Source organism: Muntiacus reevesi, chromosome 4, assembly GCF_963930625.1.
Source record: "Muntiacus reevesi chromosome 4, mMunRee1.1, whole genome shotgun sequence".
NCBI lineage: Eukaryota > Metazoa > Chordata > Mammalia > Artiodactyla > Cervidae > Muntiacus > Muntiacus reevesi.
The window spans coordinates 128439733-128462813 of NC_089252.1; the positions used below are offsets into that span (position 1 = coordinate 128439733).

General features: G+C 37.1%; 2 protein-coding genes across 6 annotated transcripts in view; one reads left to right on the top strand and one right to left on the bottom strand.

The window, feature by feature from the left end:
• The window catches only part of ACSS3 (acyl-CoA synthetase short chain family member 3), a 162395-nt gene extending 154627 nt beyond the window's left edge, over positions 1-7768 (top strand). For both annotated transcript variants that reach the window (XM_065934157.1, XM_065934158.1), the window contains 3 exons: positions 4114-4213; positions 4299-4474; positions 5625-7768. In XM_065934157.1, the coding sequence (XP_065790229.1) occupies positions 4114-4213; positions 4299-4474; positions 5625-5693 (345 nt within the window). In that variant the 3' untranslated portion in view covers positions 5694-7768. The remainder of the gene's footprint in view (positions 1-4113; positions 4214-4298; positions 4475-5624) is intronic.
• Positions 7769-9621: 1853 nt separating this feature from the next.
• Positions 9622-23081, bottom strand: part of PPFIA2 (PTPRF interacting protein alpha 2) — a 472755-nt gene continuing 459295 nt past the window's right edge. For 2 of the 4 annotated variants that reach the window (XM_065935474.1, XM_065935476.1), the window contains exons 27-30: positions 16687-16862; positions 15541-15609; positions 13459-13618; positions 9622-9910 (exon numbers count right to left, since the gene is read on the bottom strand). In XM_065935474.1, coding sequence (XP_065791546.1) covers positions 9882-9910; positions 13459-13618; positions 15541-15609; positions 16687-16862 — 434 coding nt within the window. In that variant the 3' untranslated portion in view covers positions 9622-9881. Of the gene's footprint in view, positions 9911-12208; positions 12268-13458; positions 13619-15540; positions 15610-16686; positions 16863-23081 lie in introns of those variants that run through there. The other 2 variants (XM_065935473.1, XM_065935475.1) reach the window with 1 other exon arrangement.

Sequence of the window (23081 nt, forward strand, 5' to 3'; positions counted from 1 at the left end):
ACTTTTTAGTTGAGTTTGTCAGCCTTTCCTTCTTCGTACGGTCATTAGGTATCAGAGTTCTTTTAGGCTTTTGCCGTTTTTTCTCCCTGCTTTGTCTCCAAATAATCTCATCCATGTCCATAGCTTTCATGATTATTAATTGCATTCAGATACACATTTTAAGGTAAAGACTCTTCAGACCCAACTGCCTCAACTTGGATATCTTTAAAAGTACTTCAAATGGAATATTTCCAAGACTTAACACATGATTTTTCCTCCCAAGCTTAGCCCTCCACTAGCATTTTCTGGCTTAGAAAATGACACCAGCTATTCAAGCCAAAGCCACAGAATCATCTTTAACCCCTTTGACTTCTTGCTTCATATCCCATTTATCATCAAGTTTTATCTATTTTACCTCTAAAAAAACCCTGGATCTTTTTATACCCCCTCCTATGACCTCAGCCTACTCTTACAGCCTCTCTGGGGTCTGCCCTGTGTAAACTATGGCGCCCCATTCAACACCCTTTGTTTATTCTTCACGAGGAGACCAAAGTAAGTCTGTGTTTTTCAGAATCCACGCTGAAGTGAAAGAAGCCAATCGGTAAAGGCTACGTATTGAACGGTTCCAAATATATTAATGTTCTGGATAAGAACTTTGGAGACAGTAAAAAAGATCAGTGGTTGCCAGGAGTTATTGAGAAGTGAGGGATGAACAGGCAGAACACAGGATTTTTAGGGCAGTGAATGTACCCAGTAGGGTACTGTAATCATGGCTATGTGGCATAAAACCCACGAAATGTACACCAAGCCCGATGTCAGCTCTGGAGTGGGTGACAGTGGTGTTGGTGGTGGCTCCCCCACTGTAATGACTGCACTGCTCTGGTGAGGGATTTTGCTGACGAGGAGGTTGTGTGTAAATGGGACAGGAGATACATGGAACTCAGGACTTTCTGCTCAGTTTTGCTATGAAGCTAAACTATTTTGAAAAAAAATAAAATCTTAAAAAAATCCATTCTGATCTTGCATAGCCTCCATACCTCCTGAAAGTGCTTTACCACCTTCCAATGCTACTAAAGGGAAACCCCCACTGGCTCAGGAAAGAACCCGCCTGCAATGCAGGAGACTTGGGGGACAGGGGTTTGATCCCTAGGACAGGAAGATCCCCTGGAGGAGGGCATGGCAACCCACTCAGTATTCTTGCCTGGGCAACCCCATGGACAAAGGAACCTGGAGGGCTACAGTGCCAGGGGTTGCAAAGAGTCAGAGGTGAATGAACACAGACAATGCTACTAAAATAAGAAAATCCTTCCCAGGCACAGCCCTTTTCCTGCCTCTGTAGCTGCGTTTCCTCTCCCACCATCCTCACTTTTGCTCTAGGCTTTCCAGAGACCAAATTGCTAACATCCACCAGGTCATCGAAAAAGCAAGAGAGTTCCAGAAAAACATCTACTTCTGCTTTACTGACTATGCCAAAGCCTTTGACTGTGGGCATTACAACAAACTGTGGAAAATTCTGAAAGAGATGGGAATACCAGACTACCTGACCTACCTCTTGAGAAACATGTATGCAGATCAGGAAGCAACAGTTAGAACTGGACATGGAACAACAGACTGGTTCCAAATAGGAAAAGGAGTATGTCAAGGCTGTATATTGTCATTCTGCTTATTTAACTTATATGCAGAGTACATCATGAGAAATGCTGCGCTGGAAGAAGCAGAAGTTGGAATCAAGATTGCCAGGAGAAATATCAATCCCCTAAGATATGCAGATGACACCACCCTTGTGGCAGAAAGTGAAGAAGAACTAAAAAGCCTATTGATGAAAGTGAAAGAGGAGAGTGAAAAAGTTGGCTTAAAACTCAACATTCAGAAAACTAAGATCATGGCATCCAGTCCCATCACTTCATGGCAAATAGGTGGGGAAACAATGGAAACAGGGACAGACTTTATTTTTGAGGCTCCAAAATCACTGCAGATGGTGACTGAAGCCATGAACTTAAAAGATGCTTGCTCCTTGGAAGAAAAACTGTGACCAACCTAGACAGCATATTAAAAAGCAGAGAGATTACTTTGCCAACAAAGGTCCATTTAGTCAAAGCCTTGGTTTTTCCAGTAGTCATGTATGGATGTGAGAGTTGGACTATAAAGAAAGCTGAGCACCAAAGAATTGATGCTTTTGAACTGTGGTGTTGGAGAAGACTCTTGAGAATCCCTTAGACTGCAAGGAGATCCAACCACTCCATCCTGAAGGAAATCAGCCCTGAATACTGATTGAAAGACTGATGCTAAAGCTGAAACTCCAATACTTTGGCCACCTGATGTGAAGAGATGACTCATTTGAAAAGACCCTGATGCTGGGAAAGATTGAAGGCGGGAGGAGAAGGGGTTGACAGAGGATAAGATGGTTGGATGGCATCACCGACTCAGTGGACATGAGTCTGAGTAAACTCCGGAGTTGGTGATGGACAGGGATGCCTGGCGTGCTGCAGTCCATGGGGTCACAAAAAGTCAGACATGACTGAGCGACTGAACTGAACTGAACTTCCAGCCACACTGATCTCCTTTATATTTGAATGGTACATGCCCAGCGCTTCCCTTGGGTTTTGCCCCCATCTTCCTCTTGGTCTAATCACTCTCTGCCTGCTCAGTTGCTTGGTCTTGTCCAGCTCTTTGTGACCCCAGGGGCTGAGCCCCCAGGCACCTCTGTGCATGGGGTTTCCCATGCAAGAATCCTGGATTGGATTGCCATTCCCTTCTCCAGGGGATCTACCTGACCCAGGGATTGAACCCAGTTCTCCTCCTTCTTCTGCATTGGCATGAGGGGTTCTTTACCACTAGCGCCACCTGGGAAGCCTTCCTTTCTAAACTGCAAGTAGTATTAAGACAGTACCCAGCCTATTTTTGCTCACCACCAAGCCTATTGCAATATAGGGGGTTGGAGGTTAGGAGGTATTCATAAATGTTTGCTCAAGAAAGAATGGGAACTGCCACAGTAACCCTTGGTTACAAGTTTGCTTACTGTTTTCTCCAGCCATTGAGGGTTTGGAGTCACTGAAATGTATATCACACAACTCCTCTAGGAGAGAAGCCCCATAAATATAGTATGTGTGGGAAAACCTTCCTTGAAAACTCAGCCTTCGATGGCCACCAGTCGCTTCCCACAGGAGAGAAGTCATAAGAAATGTATATTAATCTCATGGAAAAGGAATTTTTGAACATTCATTTTTAAAGGTCCCTTCACAGCAGAATGTTGTTTTTTTTTTTTTTAATCCTGAACGCCTGTATTTCATGTGGTTACTCTATTCTGTGGGTTCTCATGATTCCAGGTAGAAATTGCTTTGCTCTTCGCGGCATTTAGAGCTTGTGCTGTGCTGTGTTTTGTCGCTCGGTTGAGTCCAACTCTTGCGACCCCATGGACTGTAGCCCGCCAGGCTCCTCTGTCCATGGGGGTTCTTCAGGCAAGAATACTGGAGTAGGTTGCCATACCCTTCTCCAGGGGATCTTTGCAACCCAGGGATCTAACCCAGATCTCCCACATTGCAGGCAGATTCTTTACAGTCTGAGCCACCGAGGAAGCCCATTTTCTAGAGCTTAGGGTGAACAATATGAAAATGTATGCTCAACAATGGTGATTACCTGATGTCAGGGCTTTCCATTCTGTCCAACTTCTCTCTCCACTTCTTGGAAAATCCTCTCTGGATAGGTGGGCACTCAGGAAGAGAAATGAAGTCACTGTTTATTCATGATTTGGGGTTCTTCTGGTAGCCAGCCCTAAAGTCAAATCACCATAAGGCCACCTGTTTTCCAAGGCCCATTGCAATTTGTTCCCAAGTGGCATCCACTGCATAGTTTCCCTGACTTCATTAATAAACTGAGATGAAGAAATCACTCCCTTACTTTCCAGGTAAGCTAAAGCAATTGTCTTAATTACTGCGTCTTTAGTGAGTGGCTACATGGGGATCTTAACCATTCACCTCAGTCATAAAGATATGAATAGTGAATTGATAGTCATTTTCACAGAGGCAGCTCTGGGTTTTTAAGTTCCCTGTCACTTACTTTTTCCCCCAATTGAAATTATATATACTGCATATATATGTGTATAGATATCTAAATGGATGCTTTTTTAAATTACAGTCTATCCTTTCCCTTGGCATTGTGGCCGACTGTGCTGTTGTTGGGAAGGAGGATTCTTTGAAAGGTCATATCCCATTAGCCCTCTGTGTGTTGAAAAAAGGTAAGTTGTCTTTGTCCTCCCTGACTGTTTGGGCCCTGAATGATTAAGGTTAACTCAGAGCTTACCATCTGAACTTTCTCCCTAGATATAAATACAACAGAGGAACAAGTTTTAGAAGAAATTGTGAAACACGTTAGACAGAGCATTGGTCCCGTGGCTGCTTTTCGGAAAGCGGTGTTTGTCAAACAGTTACCCAAAACCAGATCTGGCAAAATTCCCCGCTCAGCTCTCTCTGCCCTTGTCAATGGCAAGCCATATAAGGTAAATTATCAAGGATGTTTAGTGCTTCATTCTGAAATGTTTTCCCCCATTTCTTTGGTGTCAACAAAACTCTTTAAATGGTTCTCAATCATGAATTATATCCCTAAAAAATACATAATAGTACCTTTTTTTTTTAATGTTAAGGAGGAGATTGCATTGCCATTCTGTCTGTAGGAATGAGGTTTTGGAGGAAACACATTAAGATCATATTCTTTGATTATAAGAGCCAGTATGTGAAATATTTTTTTTAATTAAAAAAATTTTTAAAGTAAAAATATTTAAAATATTTTTATTATTTAATAAAATATTAGTGAATATGTCAGTTCATTTCAAACAAACTTGTGGAAACTCAGTCTTATTAAATTAAGGATAAATTTTGCTTCATTGCAGTCAATAGTAACTGTTAGTGAGAAAGCAAACACTTGAGACTGGCTATAGATATTTTAACAGTTCTAACTTGATATATATGCTCATTATCTTTCCTGCTTTGAGTGAAAATTATTTTAGGGTATTTAAGCTGATTCAAGCATATGCATTCTTTTAATTTAGCACATTATATATGCATAGATATACATATTTTTAATCATAAAAATTTTGTAAAAAGTGATACAACAATAAAGAGTGGTTGTATGGGCAAAGCAAAAAAAAAAAAATTCTTTCTATGGAGGCTCATTGAAAGACTGATAAAGAAAGTACCATTTAGGACTGACAACACACATGACTGAGTGACTAGGCACAGTGCATTTAGGACTGACAGTTTTCTAACTGAACCGTTTATTTTACTGTTAAAATGTTAATCGCTCAGTCATGTCGACTCTTTGCCACTGCATGGACTGTAGCCCACCAGGCTCTTATGTCCATGGGATTCTCCAGGGAAGAATCCCACTCCAGGGAGCGGGTTACCATTCCCTTCTCCAGGGGATCTTCCTGACCCAGGGATCGAGCCCAGGTCTCCTGCTTTGCAGGCAGATTCTTTACTGTCTAAGCCACCAGGGAAGCCATTTTAAAATATTAAGTTCAAGTCTGCTGATTTTGAACCTTCCCATGTGTATATGATAATAGGGAATACAAAATTGCATGGAACTGCTTAATTGTATAGAGAGTGGAAGGGGTTCATGAAAGCACTTTCATCGGACTCTGATCTTTCTAGGTGTCTCCTACAATTGAAGATCCTGGAATTTTTGGGCACATAGAAGACATGCTGAAGCAGGCTTCATGACTTTTTTTCTTCTTTTTCGAGTCACTTTTCTAATTGGAGTAAGTTTTTAGGATTACTTCCCAGAAATAGAAATAACATGCAAACTGAAATGTAAATTGTAGGGCTTAGTCTAAAAAAATGTACTTGAAGACTAGTAAGACCCATGCCTTCTGTTTGATGAGCCCAATGAGCACTGTCAGCAGTTGCCTGTACCATACTCATTATATAGATTTTCCAGAACTTCCATTTAAGAAAAATATACCCAATGTGTGATTTTTATAAATTGTAACCCCCACCCCACACCAAAAAAATGACACTAATATCGAGCCTCTTCCTGAAATTAGGACTCTGCAGCTTTGATCCAAGACCTAAACCTCAAGTTGAAGTCAGAAAACAGTTATTGTTTTCTTATAGAAGTTCTGAGTATCTTTGAATATTCTTGAGATGCCCACAGGCTTGGTTATTTTAAATGGGTGAAATGGGAATTCCAGATAGTCATTGAGACAGGATTTTCTAGGTAGGAGAATTTGTCTCCTCACACATCCCAAGGGAACAGCTGGGTACAAAGGTGCAGCTGTCTTCAGCCCTGTGTCCTTAGTCAAGGGCGGTCACAGGCCTGGCAGACAGCAGAGAGGCCGGTTAATCCAATCCAGTCTCTTCTTAGTCATGCAGATGAGGCCTCTCTGCAGCCCCTCTTAGCCTTTCAGGTTCAGAGTTGACTATATGCTTTGTAATGATCTCAACTTTTGGAAAAAAGGAAATGATGTAGAAATGGGTAAACTTTCAAGGAAAGCTCTTAAGGAAGAAATGTAAAATTTTTCACATTGTACATATGCTAAAGACCAGGAGGAGTTTTAAGAGAAACCAAAATTCCAGATTTTATGTGAAATCTCTAATTTTAAAATAACTCACTGAAAAAAAGTTGTCACATCCAAAGCACATCTTTCTATTTAAACTTTTGTAAAATTATTGAGCATTAAAAAATAACTAGAAATGAGTCTTTGTGCCAGTTAACCAGAGTATATACAGATAATTAAATATTTGGTTTACTTAGGGTTCTACATGGTATCAGTTGTTAAAGAATACATTCAAACTAAAAAAAAAAAAAAAAAAAAAAGCCATACCTATTGGGTCTTTCATGGTTCTCAAAGTATTCCTCAATCTTTCAGTCCATCAGTAACGTTATTTTAAGAGCAATTGTCCTAACATAAAAGTCTGGTAACATATGAAGAAATATATATGAGAGATAATAGATGAGCTTATTTACTTGTTTGTTCCATAAAAATTGCTTACAAATTGTATGAAGACATTCTGAACATGTTAGGAGTTTTTGGATCGTACACTATAAAACAAATGACTTCTCAAAGTAAATTGTTATTTGCTAAAATTGACTTTTTGATTGTTATACCTAAAAAATATATTCATCTAATTGTTCCCTTTATTTTAGAAGCCTGAGTTAAACTGATTAGATAGATATTCAATTTATAATTTGAAGCTGTTAGGTTCCTTAAACTGTCTCTTCTCTTCGGTATGTTTTATCTATTGTCGCAACTGTAATCTTAACAAATAATACACTTTTTAATGTCTTAGCATTAAGATGTATTGCCTTGTTTTTCATATAAAATTCAGTTAATTTGAAATGGCACATTCTTTAGCAGTTCATTTGTGAGGTATAAGCTCGGGCAGATCAAAGAATTGTGTAAAGATTGTCTTTGATCCTCTTGCACATTTTTCCTGGAGAAGACACTTCAGCAAGCAGGCTTGAGTTATTTTCCCATTGAGTGGAATTGGAAAACATTGCACAAGACCGGGCAAGTAATGTTTTCTTGTATCTGGTTGAGGAAATTGATCTCCTGTACAGGGTCAGAGAAAGTACTGTTATTCTCACAAGACTGAATGTGGGGCAAGAAAGATACAGTCAAGTCATCAGATCGCTTAAATATTGAAGGAAAAAAAGGAATTTTCTATCTTAATACTGACTACAAGGTACTTTCACTCGATAGTATTTAAAATACTTTGAATTAAACATGTCTTTAAAAATAACACTAATGTTACTAAAAAATGTAATTTGCTGAAATAAATTCTGTATGATCTTCTTTTGTCATTTCATAGAATTTTTTTACTGTAAGGTATTAGAAAAATTAAAATGTAAATATTTAAAAATCTATACAAAAGTGTTTGCCAATTAATTAAACTAGTTTGCTTTTTAAAATGTACTAAGTATATATAAATGAGAGCTGTTTTACATTTAAGGAGCAGTTTTATTTATAGGAAATTACACTTGTAAAAGTTCTGATTATTAAAAACATAAAAATTCATGATGATGGTGGTTAAAAGCAAGAAAACCAAGGTTCTAAGCTTAATTAATTGGGTTTTAGAATCTGACACAAATGATCTTATACACTGAAGAATATTTTATGTTTTTTTTTTTATGGGTTTTGAGGTAAGTAACTGGATCTCTTATATCTCTGTATGTTAGAGTCTATTCTGAATGATTAATATGTCTTGCTAGGTGATCTCTAAAGGGGAAAAACTATTACACAATTAAGTCATGCATAACAGTAGATACAAATCTAGTTTGTTATTATGATACCATAATTTCTATGTTATATTTCATTTCTATAAGTCAAGATCCCCATATTCAGATGAACTCTTTCCCGTTGTTTCTAATCAAGCAGCATTTTTAGAAAATTTAAAATCACTTTCATGAGCAAGTTTAGTGCACCCTCTTGTGGCAGCCTCACTTTTGTAGATAAATATTAGATTAAGAATCACTAAAAAGAATGATTTTCATTATAGTTTGAGTAAGTCTTTATATGTGACTAGAAAACAAAGCTTAAACAGAGAACTGGAAGTACTTTTTTTTATTGACAATGGAGAGGTTTTCTGTTACCATTACCTTTTGACTGAGTCTGTTAAACAAAAATCGACATCCAAACAAATGTAATGTACGTGCAAACATAGCAAATTAAATACAAAAAAAAAGAATTACTAATGACAGGTCTTGCTCTTAATAAGATCAAGCAGCAGAAAATTAGCAGTTAGATAAATGATATTATTAAATAGATTTTACTTTGAAATCTCCCATATAAACAAAGAATAAACAACAGTTAACACCACCAGATAAAGCCACAGGGAAGAGATTAGTCTTCTATACTTTTATACATTATATATGTTAATCATTCTGTCTTTCAGTTATTTCCTCTGATAAGACTGACTTCAGGGAAGTCCCAACAAGGCCTTCTGGGCTAAAAGCTTATAACATTAGACATGAGTCTGGCTAATGCCCTGTTACATTGACAAAAAGGAAGGGTTTCTGGGGATTTTGTTTTTTCCAGTGGAGATGACCTCAGACTCTGCAGTGGTTGACAGTCACTGAACAGTGCTTCTGGCTGGCGGTTCAGGATATTTGGATGAACATGTGGTTCTTAGTAAAGAAGGTTTTTGTTCCTTGGTCCACAGGTAACAAGAGAAGATAATGTTTTTTCTTTATAAATTTTTTTTTAAATAATTGCTTTGACTCTTGTAAACAGTTTGGCTTTGTTTTGTATTGAAAAGGAGATCGAGCCATCACAGTGCTATTTCTAAAGATATAGGACATCCCTGATTGCCTTTAAAGGTCTATTTTTGGCTCCAGTTCCAGGTTAAATCATTCTTTTTTACATGATCAGAGGCAGGTTTTCAGCTTTAAGGATTGACAGACTTGAAGGAGAACCATGTGGAAGCATGAAGCGTGCTTCCAGGAAACATACCGATTTGACTGTTACAATTCAAAAACTGTAAAAATGGTGGAATGGTAAAATACAAACAGTACTTGGAATTGTCAAATGTTTGCACTCAAGACTCCATGAACCATATATTTTATTTTTTAAAAAATCATATTTATATCCATTTACATAAGACGTACACATTTAAAAAGAAATACATACACAGTCATACATAAAGGCCTAGTATATTACAATAAAACATGAAAAAACAAGTGGCTCCATTTCATAAAAGCATCTGTTGTACAGAATTTATGATGTGGATGATGCTTATTATTCAAATGACTTAAACATTTTCTTACAGTTGTAGTAAACTAATCAAACTTAATATCTGACTCCCCCCAAAATCACATTTCAGTGAATGAACCATTACTTGTGATTATTTCCTTAGAATTCAGTCTTCACAAAGGTTTTCACTGCTGTCTTCGTAGATGGTAGTGCACTTTTAGGCAGAGTAGACTGAAAAGACGGCATCTAAAATGTGTAATGGACATTAGTTTACTGAAAGATCCCAGACTGGAAAAGCTCCCTCTGCTATTCTTGGTGCACTTCCATGCATCTTGCCCACTTTTGTCCTAAGAGATAATGAGTAGGGGGTTATCTTGGGGCTAACCAATAGCTGTATGTAATTAATATTTGCTCCTAATTTTGTGCAGGCAAGCTTCAAAAATAAGATGTGCTCAGCTTCATGGAAAGTATGGCAGTTAAGACAAAGATATTCAGAGAAAATGTCAGCAGTCCTTTTTGAAAAATGTACGGCTTGCTCATTAATACACTGAGCTGACCTATTCCATGGAAGAGATCTCTATTCTAACTTCTATATGGTCTTCAAAAGACACTGTTGCTTAATAGTGACAAAAACATAGTGATCATCAGTGACATAAAGAATCTGGGTCAGTGATATGTCATCACAGATTCTTTCCAGTCATAATGAGGAAAAGATCACAATTACTATCCCAGCACAAGAAAAATATTAACATTGACTTGGCCAAAAAGTTCATTTAGGCTTTTCCATCCATACGGTTTTATGGGGCCTTCCTAGGTGGCGCTAGTGGTAAGGAACACTCCTGCCAATGCAGGAGACAGAAGAGATGTAGACCTGATCCCTGGGTCACGAAAATTCCCCATGGAGTAGGGGAAAATGACAGCCTGCTCCAGTATCCTTGCCTGGAAAATTCCAGGGACAGAGGAGCCTGGAAGGTTACAGTCTATGGGACCACAAAGTCGGATGCGACCGAGTGCATGCAGATGTACATACACTTACATAAGATCTTACGGAAAAAGCAGGATGAACTTTTTCGCCAACCCAATATGTTCTGAATTACATAATGACAAAAGTGCTGATAGTTCCTCAAAATAGAATTTGGTTGTCCCAGATTAATTTACTGGAAATAAATATGTTTATCCCATTTAATGGTAAAAGCTAGGAAATAAGAAGTGCCAAGCACAAAATACGGATTGCAAATAGTTAAAGAGTAGTTCTACCCATCAGTTAAGAGCTAAGAAGCAAGCAGTACTCAGTATTATTAAATAGTCATTTGTAAATTTGTGATGTATTCAGTTCCTTGTAAATTATTATATTATGTGTAGAAACTATTATAAATGATATTTTGGAAAACCTCATTTAGCCAAATTATTAATTGTATACTGTAATGAAATTTTTAATGTTAGGGTTTTACATTCTGAAATTAAATCTCTTATCTGAAAGCTTTTGTTTTATCATCAGCAGCTTCAAATAGTGACCCAAATAAGGCAGCGTACCAGCTCCTCTATTAGGCCCCAAAGACCATCAGTAAACTGTGTGGAGCTTTTAGTTCAAGGCAATGAATAAACAGCACAAGATGAGCTGTTCCTCTCCCCATTCCTGTGCACACATTTTTTTCTAAATATTGCCCTAAAAAATATTTTCCCAAAATATTGATCCATGTCCATGGTAGACTATTTTAGTAGAGTTGTAGATTAAAAAATGTCCTTGACATTTATATTCTAGGAAAACTCAGTTTTACTAGGACTGTTCTTTAATAAAACTTTGGAAGTAGGTTCCATCAACTAGTATTTCTCCAAGTACAAATACCTTATATCTTAATGATTATACAGCATGGTTTTCTATTCTGTCCACCATTGTTATAAAGCTATTTCACTTTGTTCCTATGCTATACATCTGATATACTTAAAATTCCTATATATTTCAACAAATATAAATCATTTTGATGAAAAACAACATACCAGCAATTCAATTTTCTCAGTTATATTTTCGTTTTTTAAAATGAAATCACCTCCATGTCATTTGCCTGTCTCTGCTACTATTTTGACTCTGGATACCTACTAGAATACTGTTTGCCTATTTCAGCTTCCCCTATATAAAATACTCACTTAATAGTGTCTTATTCTGTAAATGCCAAACTCTCATCAATCAAATGCTATGTGCATCAATATAAAATGCTCCTAAAAAGTAGAAGCAAGGGTGGTAGCAACGCATTGATGTGAAATAAGATAGTGACAGGCCTCCAATAGAGAGGTCTTAAACCATAGCAGACAGAGAGTGATAGAAAATCCTAGATTAAGAGTTACATTATGAAGAGGCCTTTGTACTCTCTAGAAATTCAAAGGGGTTATTATTTCACTTCTGTACTGCTAGGCCCTACCAAAGAGAGCATCGTGTATATTTCTAGTCTATGTAGATTCCTTTTCTTTTTTTTTTTGGCGGTTTGTTTTTGTCAGCCAACGAAAACTACTCACAGCAAGTCAGTGCTGCCTCCTTTGAGTGGCTTGTCAACATGAGTATGTACGAACAGTGGAGTTGTCTAACCTCTGCAGTCTTGATGAAGCAACTGCAAATGGAGAAAAGGGCTTTAGAGGGACTCAGGTGATGAAGTACAAAATTTCAGATGAGAAAGGTTTACTTTCCCTGCATAAAGGGATCTGGACATCTTAATAGATCTTCTTTCTCTCAGACAGAAGCCACTCATATTCCTTTTCTTGAGACCAAGCTACTAATGAAAATGTATTCCAGTGTGATTCAACTGAGCTTTCAAGTTGTGTATTCCTCCTAAGATGAAGTGTGTTAATAGGAACGGTTCCCTTGGGTGCTCCTGTTTTTGAAGCAAAGATTGCTCTTGGAGAATGCAGTATGATGGATTTTCTTCCCCTCCCATATTGAAAAGCTTCTACACTCATTTTAATCATATTAACTTCCTCATGAACTTTGATATTGTATTCCATAATAGTAACACGTTAGAAGAAATGTAGATCAAAACTCATGGCTTATACTAGAACTAATTTTAAGGGCCATGATAACTATCACCTTGAAAAGAAATAATGATTTATAGGTGGTTTTCTCAATAAAAGAGAGTGGGACTTTTTTGTTCAGTGCCTACCAAACAGACAAAACTTTGTGACTACAATTTCAGGGTTGTCTCTCTCCTCCAGATTGGCTGTTTTCCTTTGTGAAATATATAACACAAGTCTAATGTCCACAGAAGGAAATACTAATTGGGAAATTACTGTCGGTTTTGTGTTTGTTTAATTCTCTTCTCATGGTTGTGCTTGTTTATTTAAGGCCTTCTGCCTTGGTCAGAGATGAAAATATCTGATGAGTCCAAGTTTTTAAGATGAAATATAAAACTTTGCAATATTCAAGCATGTAGGGCAACAGTAGAGTTAATTTCCATTTATTAAGGACACTTAGTCCAAATCCAAACTCTAAACAAATTATTTACTTGGTGAATAGAAGAGTAAAGAAACACAAATCATGCAGATGTTTTTCTTCCTAGATGTGGACATTAGCCAAAATTGTCCTTTTTAGGATTTAATTTTAAGTTATTTTTTAAATGTGAATAAAGTGCTGTGAGTTCATGCATTAGCAATTTACAAAAGAGAATAGTCTGATGAAAGCAAAGCAAACTTCAAGCAAAGCAAACCAACTTAAGAGTCAATTTCAGAAAGCTGTGCAAGATCGGAGAATGATAGCATTTGCTAAGCAAGCATTTTACTTTATAAGCACAAATGCAAAACTACTGTACCATCCGTTGTCATTTTCCTCGACTGCCCAGATGTTGTAGTTAACCTGAATCCAGCCGGCAGTGTTTCTGAGGACCCGGGCATCATGCTGATCCCATGTACTTCACGGGGAGGAAACTGCCTTCTCCAGGTTGACCCACGCCTGAAATTCTTGTCCTCACTCTGCCAGTACAGAGTTATAATTTGATGTAATGAAAACAAGTAAACTAGTCCAGGTGCTTAAAACCGTGTACTTAGAAACATGTAACAGAAAGTTAATGAGAACAATAAGCAACAACATCACAGGAAAAGGTTTCCATGAGAGGATATTAAAAGATACGCTCTCTAATCTCAACTGAGGATGTGCTCCCACTGGCGTCTATAGACACCCATGAGATTATTTCAGTGGGATATGAATAATCAGCTTCTCTCAGAAACAAGTCTGTTCTGGCTCTAGCTAAGTTGTTTAGACATTTTTGTTCACATTCAAAGAATAAAACCAAAATCAAGCATAGCAACAAACAGAACACTAAAACAAGAGACTAGAGGTTTTGAATGATAAAGTCATGTGCTGCTCTTAAGAAAAAGAGGCAGCATATTTTAAGGACAGATAGTCATGTTCCATTTAGGCTTTTCAGCTTGTCCATTATTTTCAAGAAGCAACACTAGAACCCACATAGACGTGTACCTCGGCCTAGACATCTACTTCACGTCAGTCTGTGTTTTAGAATCTAACAATATAACAGATCTTTAACAATTTTTATTAAAATTCCTTTTCTAACTTTTAAGTAAGGATAATTGTATTTAAAACTGTGTATGGGTTTATGTACACTCTTTTTGTTTCAACAACTAAGAATAAAGATTAAAAGCAGATACAAACTATTTTGTACACAATATATAAACAGCATGGTCCTACTATATAGCACAGGAGACTATATACAATATCCTATAATAAACCATAATGGAAAATAATATGAAAAGAATTGATGTAGAACCGAATCACTTCTGTTGTATACCAGAAACCACAACATTGTAGATTAGCTATACTTAAATAAATTTTTTTAAAAAAGAATAAGGATTGAAAATATTATCCAATAAATTATAAAATTAAAGTCAGCTAAATATCAACTTTCTTTTAAACATAATAAACATCCTAACTGGACAAGAGTAAGAATTTTAGGAAGCTAGCTGAGGTTCAGACTGTAGAACTTCCTCTAACCTCTAACCTCAAACCTCTAATCTCCTCCACAAAGCTTGAGTTTTATAAAACCAAGATCATGTTCCCTGCCCATTTGAATGTGGTATTACTATGCCATTTTTAAGAACTGCTGGGTTCACTCACAAAGCTATTGTAATCAGCTTTTCTTTACAGCCAAGAAACACCTGCATTTTGCAACACATAATTATGCATCTCTGTATTTTCCACCTCATATTCAGATTTTCCTCCCCATTTCTTCCAGAAAGATCCTTGAAAACCTCAAAAGGACTATTAAAATCCACAGTTCATCAGTGCAGAGTGTGATAAAGTCCCCTGTATTCCTTCATCTCAGGAGGCTACTTACCTGTTTACTATTTTCAAATCATTTAAACGTGCATATACTGTGGTAGAGATTCTCATACTCAATATAGTTTTCAACTCCTATGACTGTTAAAATGTTACTCATGTTTTTAAGGAAAACACAATAATGATATCTAAAATAAAGCTTCCCATTTATTGAAAGCAAGTTTTCTGTTTCTTTAAATATCCTAAAATTTCCTGTGAAGATAAACTGGTGTTTAGAAATAAGCATGTTCCTAAAAAGCTGAATTTATCAGGACGTGTGTTACCATTACCTATAATTTTAAAAATGTTGCTCAACAGTATTTTGCTGTTACAACCCATGAAAAATGGCTGATTCTGAATTATTTCTTACTATATCTAACTGCTGATATGATAATACTTATGAATCCATAAAGTTCTTTTCCAAATCAAATGAATAACAAATATCTAAGTGGAGGAAATTCTAGACTCCGTCTATACAAGCATCTGGTTAACTTGAGCAGTGGTCCTTGAAAGCCACCTTGCTTGCACTAAGGCCCCTTTTGAGTGACGGACGAGGACTTACTTCATCCAGGCGCCGTTCGGTTCCCAGAGCCAGGAGGTTATTGTATTCTCTTTCAAGAATCTGCCTTGCCTGTTGACATCCAATTACAGTTACCATCACTGAAGGCACATTTTATTGGAAAAATCATAGCCATTATATTGACCTCAGAAAACATCCTAATTCCCTGTTTTATTTACAAGGGTCTTATTTTTTCGGTCCTCCGTGTATAAGCCATTGTAAATTTTAACTGTAAGCACAAGGAAGGGCGATTTTCTTTAGTCTGTGGACAGCAGACATATAGCCTCACACAAACATCTGAGGTAAAGGGGTTTGACCTCACTTATTACTTTTTCTAATTGAATCCTTGATGTAAACTTTGAAATGCACAAAAATGAACTGGACAGTAAAGTCAGACTGCCGTATTTTTATCAAATCTACGCAGATAGTTCTCAAATCTGACCAAGGATCATCATTTGGGAAGACTAGATAACTAGGATTTCTGTGCCCTCTCTCTTGATATCTGATTTCTTAGGCCTGTGATGTAGATTGCAGATTTTCTTTTAAATTTTTAAGGAGCTCCCGTCATTCAAGTAATTACCCAGACTTGGGAATCAATGGCAAAAAGCAAAGTCGCTTGTCTGAATAATTCAGACATGTGAATAGAAATGACTGGCCCACAGAGAGGCAGAGACTAAAGGCCATCTGTCAGGGCCATTGCGTGGGGGAATCTGGCATTCAGGTGGGAGGGTGGACCACATAACTTCTAAATCCCGTGCTGCTTCATTTTATGATTTTGTTTTGGCTAGAAATCCAGTAGCTTAAAATTAAAGCCCCAGTGACATATTTCAAAGGTTGAGCTAACTCCCATTAAGAATCATGAATACACAGCCAACTATTTTTTTTTTTTCTCTAAAAGTTTACTTTGTCCTTATATACAGCTTCTGTGGTGGCTCAGCTGGTAAAGAATCCACCTGCAATGAGGGAGACTTGGGTTCGATCCCTGGGTTGGGAAGATTCCCTGGAGAAGGGCTACCCACTCCAGTATTCTGGCCTGGAGAATTCCATGGACAGGAGAGTCCATGGAGTTGCAAAAAGTCGGACATAACGGAGTGACATTCACTTTCACTTATATCAGCTAGGACACAACTACAGCACGGAGGGGCTTGCCTGGGTGTTCTGTGTTGGAATCTGTAGCAATAAAGCTAAGCTGCTGTAGTCAAAGTTCTCATCCAGGGCTATAAGGGAGCCGTGCACACCACTTTCAAGAATATTATTTGCATATTCTCGAAGTCCAATTGCTTGTATCCAGCGAATAACACGATCATTGCTCCACACCAACACATCTAGGAAAAGAGGTGCAATATTTTAGGCTTCGGTATTTTGCATAATAAAAAAAAAAAAAACTGCTGACTAAAATTAGCCATGGGCGTCTGGCCAGATCATTTATGCTAACTTCTTTATCTACTTCCTAAGGCACCTATCACCCTTGTGCTATATGTATTTACTCTTCTAATAACTATACTTTTAGCCTAGAAAAATTTTATCATTTTAAGAGTGCTTGTTATCACTGAAATGAGAGCATTTCCATCACATGGAACATAATGTCTCAAAGCATTTCTTGTTTTCATTCTCCAGCTCTCGGGGTCTGTCTGAAGTTCAGTGCTTTTACCACCAGATGGGGAAATTTCTTAATCATCTGAGTCAAATTCACCCATTCCAATCCATTTTAGTTCACTGATTCCTAAAATGTCCATGTTCACTCTTGTCTTCTCCTGTTTGACCACTTCCAATTTACCTTGATTCATGGACACAACATTCCAGGTTCCTATGCAATATTGCTCTTTACAGCATCAGACTTTACTTCCATCAGCAGTCACATCCACAGCTGGGTGTTGTTTTTGCTTTGGCTCCATCTCTTTATTCTTTCTGGAGTTATTTCTTCACTGATCTCCAGTAGCATACTGGGCACCTACTGACCTAGGGAGTTCATCTTTCAGTGTCCTTTTTATCTTTTCATACTGTTCATGGGGTTCTCAAGGCAAGAATACTGAAGTGGTTTGCCATTCCCTTCTCCAGTGGACCTCGTTTTGTCAGAACTCTCCACCATGACCCATCCATCTTGCGTGGCCCTACATGGCAAGGCTCATAGTTTCATTGAGTTAGACAAGGCTGTGGTCCATGTGATCAGATTGGTTAGTTTTCTGTAATTGTGGTTTTCATTCTGTCTGCCCTCTGATAGAGAAAGATAAGAGGCTTATGGAAGCTTCCTGATGGGAGGGAGGGACTGAGGGGGAAACTGGCTCTTGTTCTTATGGGCAGGGCCATGCTCAGTAAAGCTTTAATCCAATTTTCTGTTGATGGGTGGGGCTGTGTTCCCTCCCTATTGCTTGACCTGAGGCGAGACTATGGTGAAGGTAGTGAAAATAATGCCGACCTCCTTCCAAAGGTCCCATGCACACACTGCTACACTCATTATTAAGAAGAGGTGGTAAGAATACACAGAACTCTACAAAAAAGATCTTCATGACCCAGATAACCATGATGGTGTGATCACTCACTTAGAGTCAGACATCCTAGAATGCAAAGTCAAGTGGGCCTTATGAAACATCACTATGAACAAAGCTAGTGGAGGTAATGGAATGCCAGTTGAGCTATCTCACATCCTAAAAGATGAGTCTGTGAAACTCCTACATTCAACATGTCAGCAAATTTGGAAAACTCAGCAGTGGCCACAGGACTAGAAAAGGTCAATTTTCATTCCAATCCCAAAGAAAGGCAATGCCAAAGAATGCGCAAACTACTGCACAATTGTACTCATCTCACACCATAGCAAAGTAATGCTCAAAATTCTCCAAGTCAGACTTCAACAGTACATGAACTGTGAACTTCCAGATGTTCAAGCTGGATTTAGAAAAGGTAGAAGAACAAGAGATCAAATTGCCAACATCCACCGGATCACTGAAAAAGCAAGAGAATTCCAGAAAAAACATCTACTTCTGCTTTACTGACTATGCCAAAGACTGACTGAGTGGATCACAACAAACTGGAAAATTCAGAAAGAGATGGGAATACCAGACCACCTGACCTGTCTCTTGAGAAATCTGTATGCAGGTCAGGAAGCAACAGTTAGAACTGGACATGGAAAAACAGACTGGTTCCAAATTGGGAAAGAAATACATCAAGGCTGCATATTGTCACTCTACTTATTTAACTTATATGCAGAGTGCATCATGAGAAATGCCAGGCTGGATGAACCACAAGATGGAATCAAGACTGCTGGGAGAAATACCAATAACCTCAGATAAGCAGATGATACCACCCTTATGGCAGAAAGTGAAGAAGAACTAAAGGGCCTCTTGATGAAAGTGAAAGAGGAGAGTGAAAAAGTTGGCTTAAAGCTCAACATTCAGAAAATAGATCATGGCATCTGGTCCTATCACTTCACGGCAAATAGATGGGGAAACAATGGAAACAGTGAGAGACTTTATTTTCTTGGGCTCCAAAATCACTGCAGATGGTTTTTACAGCCATGAACTTAAAAGATGCTTGCTCCTTGGAAGAAAAACTGTGACCAACCTAGACAGCATATTAAAAAGCAGAGACATTACTTTGCCAACAAAGGTCAACAAAGTCAAAGTTATGGTTTTTCCAGTAGTCATGTATGGATGTGAGAGTTGGACTATAAAGAAAGCTGAGCACCAAAGAATTGATGCTTTTGAACTGTGGTGTTGGAGAAGACTCTTGAGAGTCCCTTGGACTGCAAGGAGATCCAGTCCTAAAGGAAATCAGTCCTGAATATTCATTGGAAGGACTGATGCTAAAGCTGAAACGCCAATACTTTGGCCACTTGATGTGAAAAACTGACTCACTAGGAAAGATCCCGATGCTGGGAAAGATTGAGGGCAGGAGCAGAAGGGGAGGACAGAGGATGAGATGGTTGGATGGCATCACTGACTTGATGGACAAGAGTTTGAGTAAGCTTTGGGAGTTGGTGATGGACAGGGAAGCCTCGCATGCTGCAGTCCAGTGGTTCGCCAAGAGTCGGACACGACTGAGTGACTGAATTTACTGAACTGGGGACATTTCTTATTTGTGTCATTATACAGCTCTTATACAGCAAGATGAGAATTTAATATTGTTCTTCATCAAAGTGGTTTTCAAACTACTACCTAATTATTACATACACTAGAAGAAATTCTTTTTTCATCTGAAGCAATAAGTCAGAATAAGATAGAACAGATATTGAATAGTTTAATACTTACACTGCTATTTTATCAATCCACTATTTCTCAATTACATATTAATCCAAAAATCAATGACTCTCAAGTCATAATTTTTTTTTCCTTTTAGGTTGAAAAGCAGTAGTTTACTGAGGTACAAAATACTTTGAATTTTATTTTCTAAAACTTAAACCTTTAAAGAAAAATATTAGGTACACCTTTATTTGGACCCAAACATATCAAAGTATCAAAACATATCAAAAGTTTTATTTTTTCCTCATTTCCTTTCATTATGAGTGACAGAATACTATATAAAAACCATCAAAATAGTCAGAAGTACCAGAATGTTTCATTGAAAAAAAAAGAATTTTTAAGAACTTAGGGGAAATGGGGGGGGGGGGAGAAAAGTTTTTCTCAATCCTGTAGAAAGGGAAATTAAGCCCATAGTTTACTAGTGCAGTAAAAGTAAGTTTTCCTTAATTTTTAAATTTTTTTTCTTTCCGAGTGAAATTTATACCTTATCCACAAAATGTGTAAAGTATACTTTGGGAATATTCTTCAACTGCTTATTTCCCAAATTATCTGCAAAAATCTTAATATTATTGTCTTCTTAATATGTGTGTGGGGGGGGTATTTATACATTAATTTCAAAAACATTATACTAATGTGTCCTAATACATTAATTAATAACCAATCTAAGATTTCTTGTGTAATATTAAAGCAGTAATACCTCAGCACCAGGCCTTCATGTTCTTTCTCAGTCACTATCCTCACTCCAACGGTAACTAATATTCTGACTATTCTCACCACAGATTAGATTTGTCTGAGTTCTTAGCTTTTTATAAATGAAATCATGCACCATGTATTTTTGTGTTTGTGTCTTTCATTCAATATACGGTTCACCCATGCTATGGTTATTTTCATTGCTATTTAATATTCCATTGTATGATTATGCCATGATGGATCCACTCTACTGTTGATGGAAATGTGGGTTCTACTGTTGGTTAAGAATAGAGCTGCTTTGAACACTCTTATTTATGTATTTTGGTGTATATTGTGAATATATATATAGCCATTGAGTAACAAATGATAGAATTGATGTTATATACATACATTTAATGTTAGCAGATATAGCTAAAGAAATACCCACTCTCACAATTTAAAACCTCCAGTGCTACAGTCTTACCTCTCAACACATGTCTCTTTTTCTCAAGGCTTGGTGTCTTAGTTGCTTTCTGCTGCCTTCAAGCATCAGTTTATTGATTGACCTAGTTTTTCTACTTGTTCATGGTTGAAGATTGATCTGATTGAATGTATTCCATTTATAGTCAGAAGTAGAAATTCCTCAGATTAGTTTGTATTCTTTTTGTCTCTACCCATCCATGGTGATGGTTAAGTATTTGCATATGAATCTGGAAGGCATAGCTACTTCACATACTTCTACTTAACTCCTATTATGGCTTGAACAATCTTATTTCAAAACAAAGGCCCTAAGATTCTCTTGGATTTGGTTTAATGAGAAACATGTGAGGAAAGACTCAAAATGCCCACTTTCCAGAATCTTGCTCCAGCCCAGGCAGAATGAATTTCTTCAGGAATTAGGTGTTTACTGACTTAGAATTCTAGCTCTTTCTTTGCCATGTCTTCATCAAAGCAAAGGACTTCAGTAATAATCTTTACTATCTAAGGACATTTTATACTATATTCACTGGGTTTCCCTGGGTCAGTCCTAAAGTATATGCATTCCTCTGTATTCATTAACTTTTTCCATTGAGGTGTTAGACTTCAGAAAATAGGATGTAAGTTGGTGGTATTATATTTTGATTACATTTAATCAGTTACTGTAGTTCTATCTACTGATTATACCACACTGTACTTCAAAAGTTGGGTAGGTATGTATGGTTGGCAGTAACAGTTCTGTAATTATTTTTACTAATGGCACAACAGTTCAACAAAAATGTTGAGTTCTTTTTATGCTAAACAAATTTGTAAATAGAAAGCGTTCTTTTCTAGAACTGGGTCTATGTTTTGTTAGTCTATGACATATATAGTTACCATATTTCTATAAATATATGTCTACCAAAAATTCCATTGACACACCTATAGCTGTTTATGAAATAATAAATATAAAATAATCCATTTATTTACAGGCTGAAGGTAAATAAGATACTACTCCCAAATTACCTTCTTCAGAATATCATAGTTTTTTTTTTTATTTCATTTTGTAAATTAGATTCCATTCTATAAATCTGTTTCGAAGCAAAACTTATGCTCTGACTTTAAAGTTTTGTAAGGATCCTCTTGACCTAAACAATAAATGGCTAGAGATCAGTGTTGACAGTTTCCTAGCAACAAATTAAATGCTTGTAGATCCTTGATATGCACATGGCCTCTTCACTTCAGAAAGCTGTTTATTAAGGTCAAGGTTAATAAATACTTCAGATAATAACAGAGACCCCTAGTCACAGTCAAGAGTTATTCCTGTAAATGTCATCAGATCAGTCACAGGAAATGGGTTATTTTTATGATCTCACTCACAGCTACATCACACATGGAGTTGACTGTGTATAATCATGGTGAATCATGGCAGTTTTTCTCAGAGTTATGCTTACAATTGCCAAGTACTAATATAATATTTGATGTAGTGCCAAAAACATCTATATCTGAAGCATTCTGTGGTGAAACCAAGCATAATAAAATCTAATTGGAAAAAAGCACTTCAAAAAGAAAACCAGAAAGGCATATCCCATGGTAAAATCTATTTGTGTGCTAAAACATCTTTTGTTAGGTTAAGCATAGACTTCCTTTTGGGGTCTTTCTTGGCCAATTAATCCCCAAATTTCAATTCAACTGAACAGCATGGTGTAAAGATAGCTTGCAATTTCCTGGGTCCCCAAAACAAAGTGAAATCAAACAACTCAATTTTGATAATGGAAAAACACTTTCTTGCTCCTAAGCAATGAGTCAAATGAAGTGTTACAAGAAATCCATTGTGTCTGTCTAGTCTCCAATGAACCATTTATAGAAAAATATTTTTAATCAATCACCTTCACAGGCATTCAGACTAATTCAACTATAACTAATGTACTGTCCAAGAACTGCCAAAGGTAAAAGTAATTTCTGACAATGCTTATCACAAATGAAAACTACAGAAGTCTAACATCTTCTTAAAGAATAAAACAGTGCTAAACTTTAATATGGGGAAGATGGATAACATGTAATATATACTGTTTTCATATCTAAAGTAAGCCCTAAAGGCAGTTAAAATAACAACAAACTCATGCCTAACTTTGAACAATTAATTACAAATACTTACTGGATTCAATGAAATACTTCTAAATA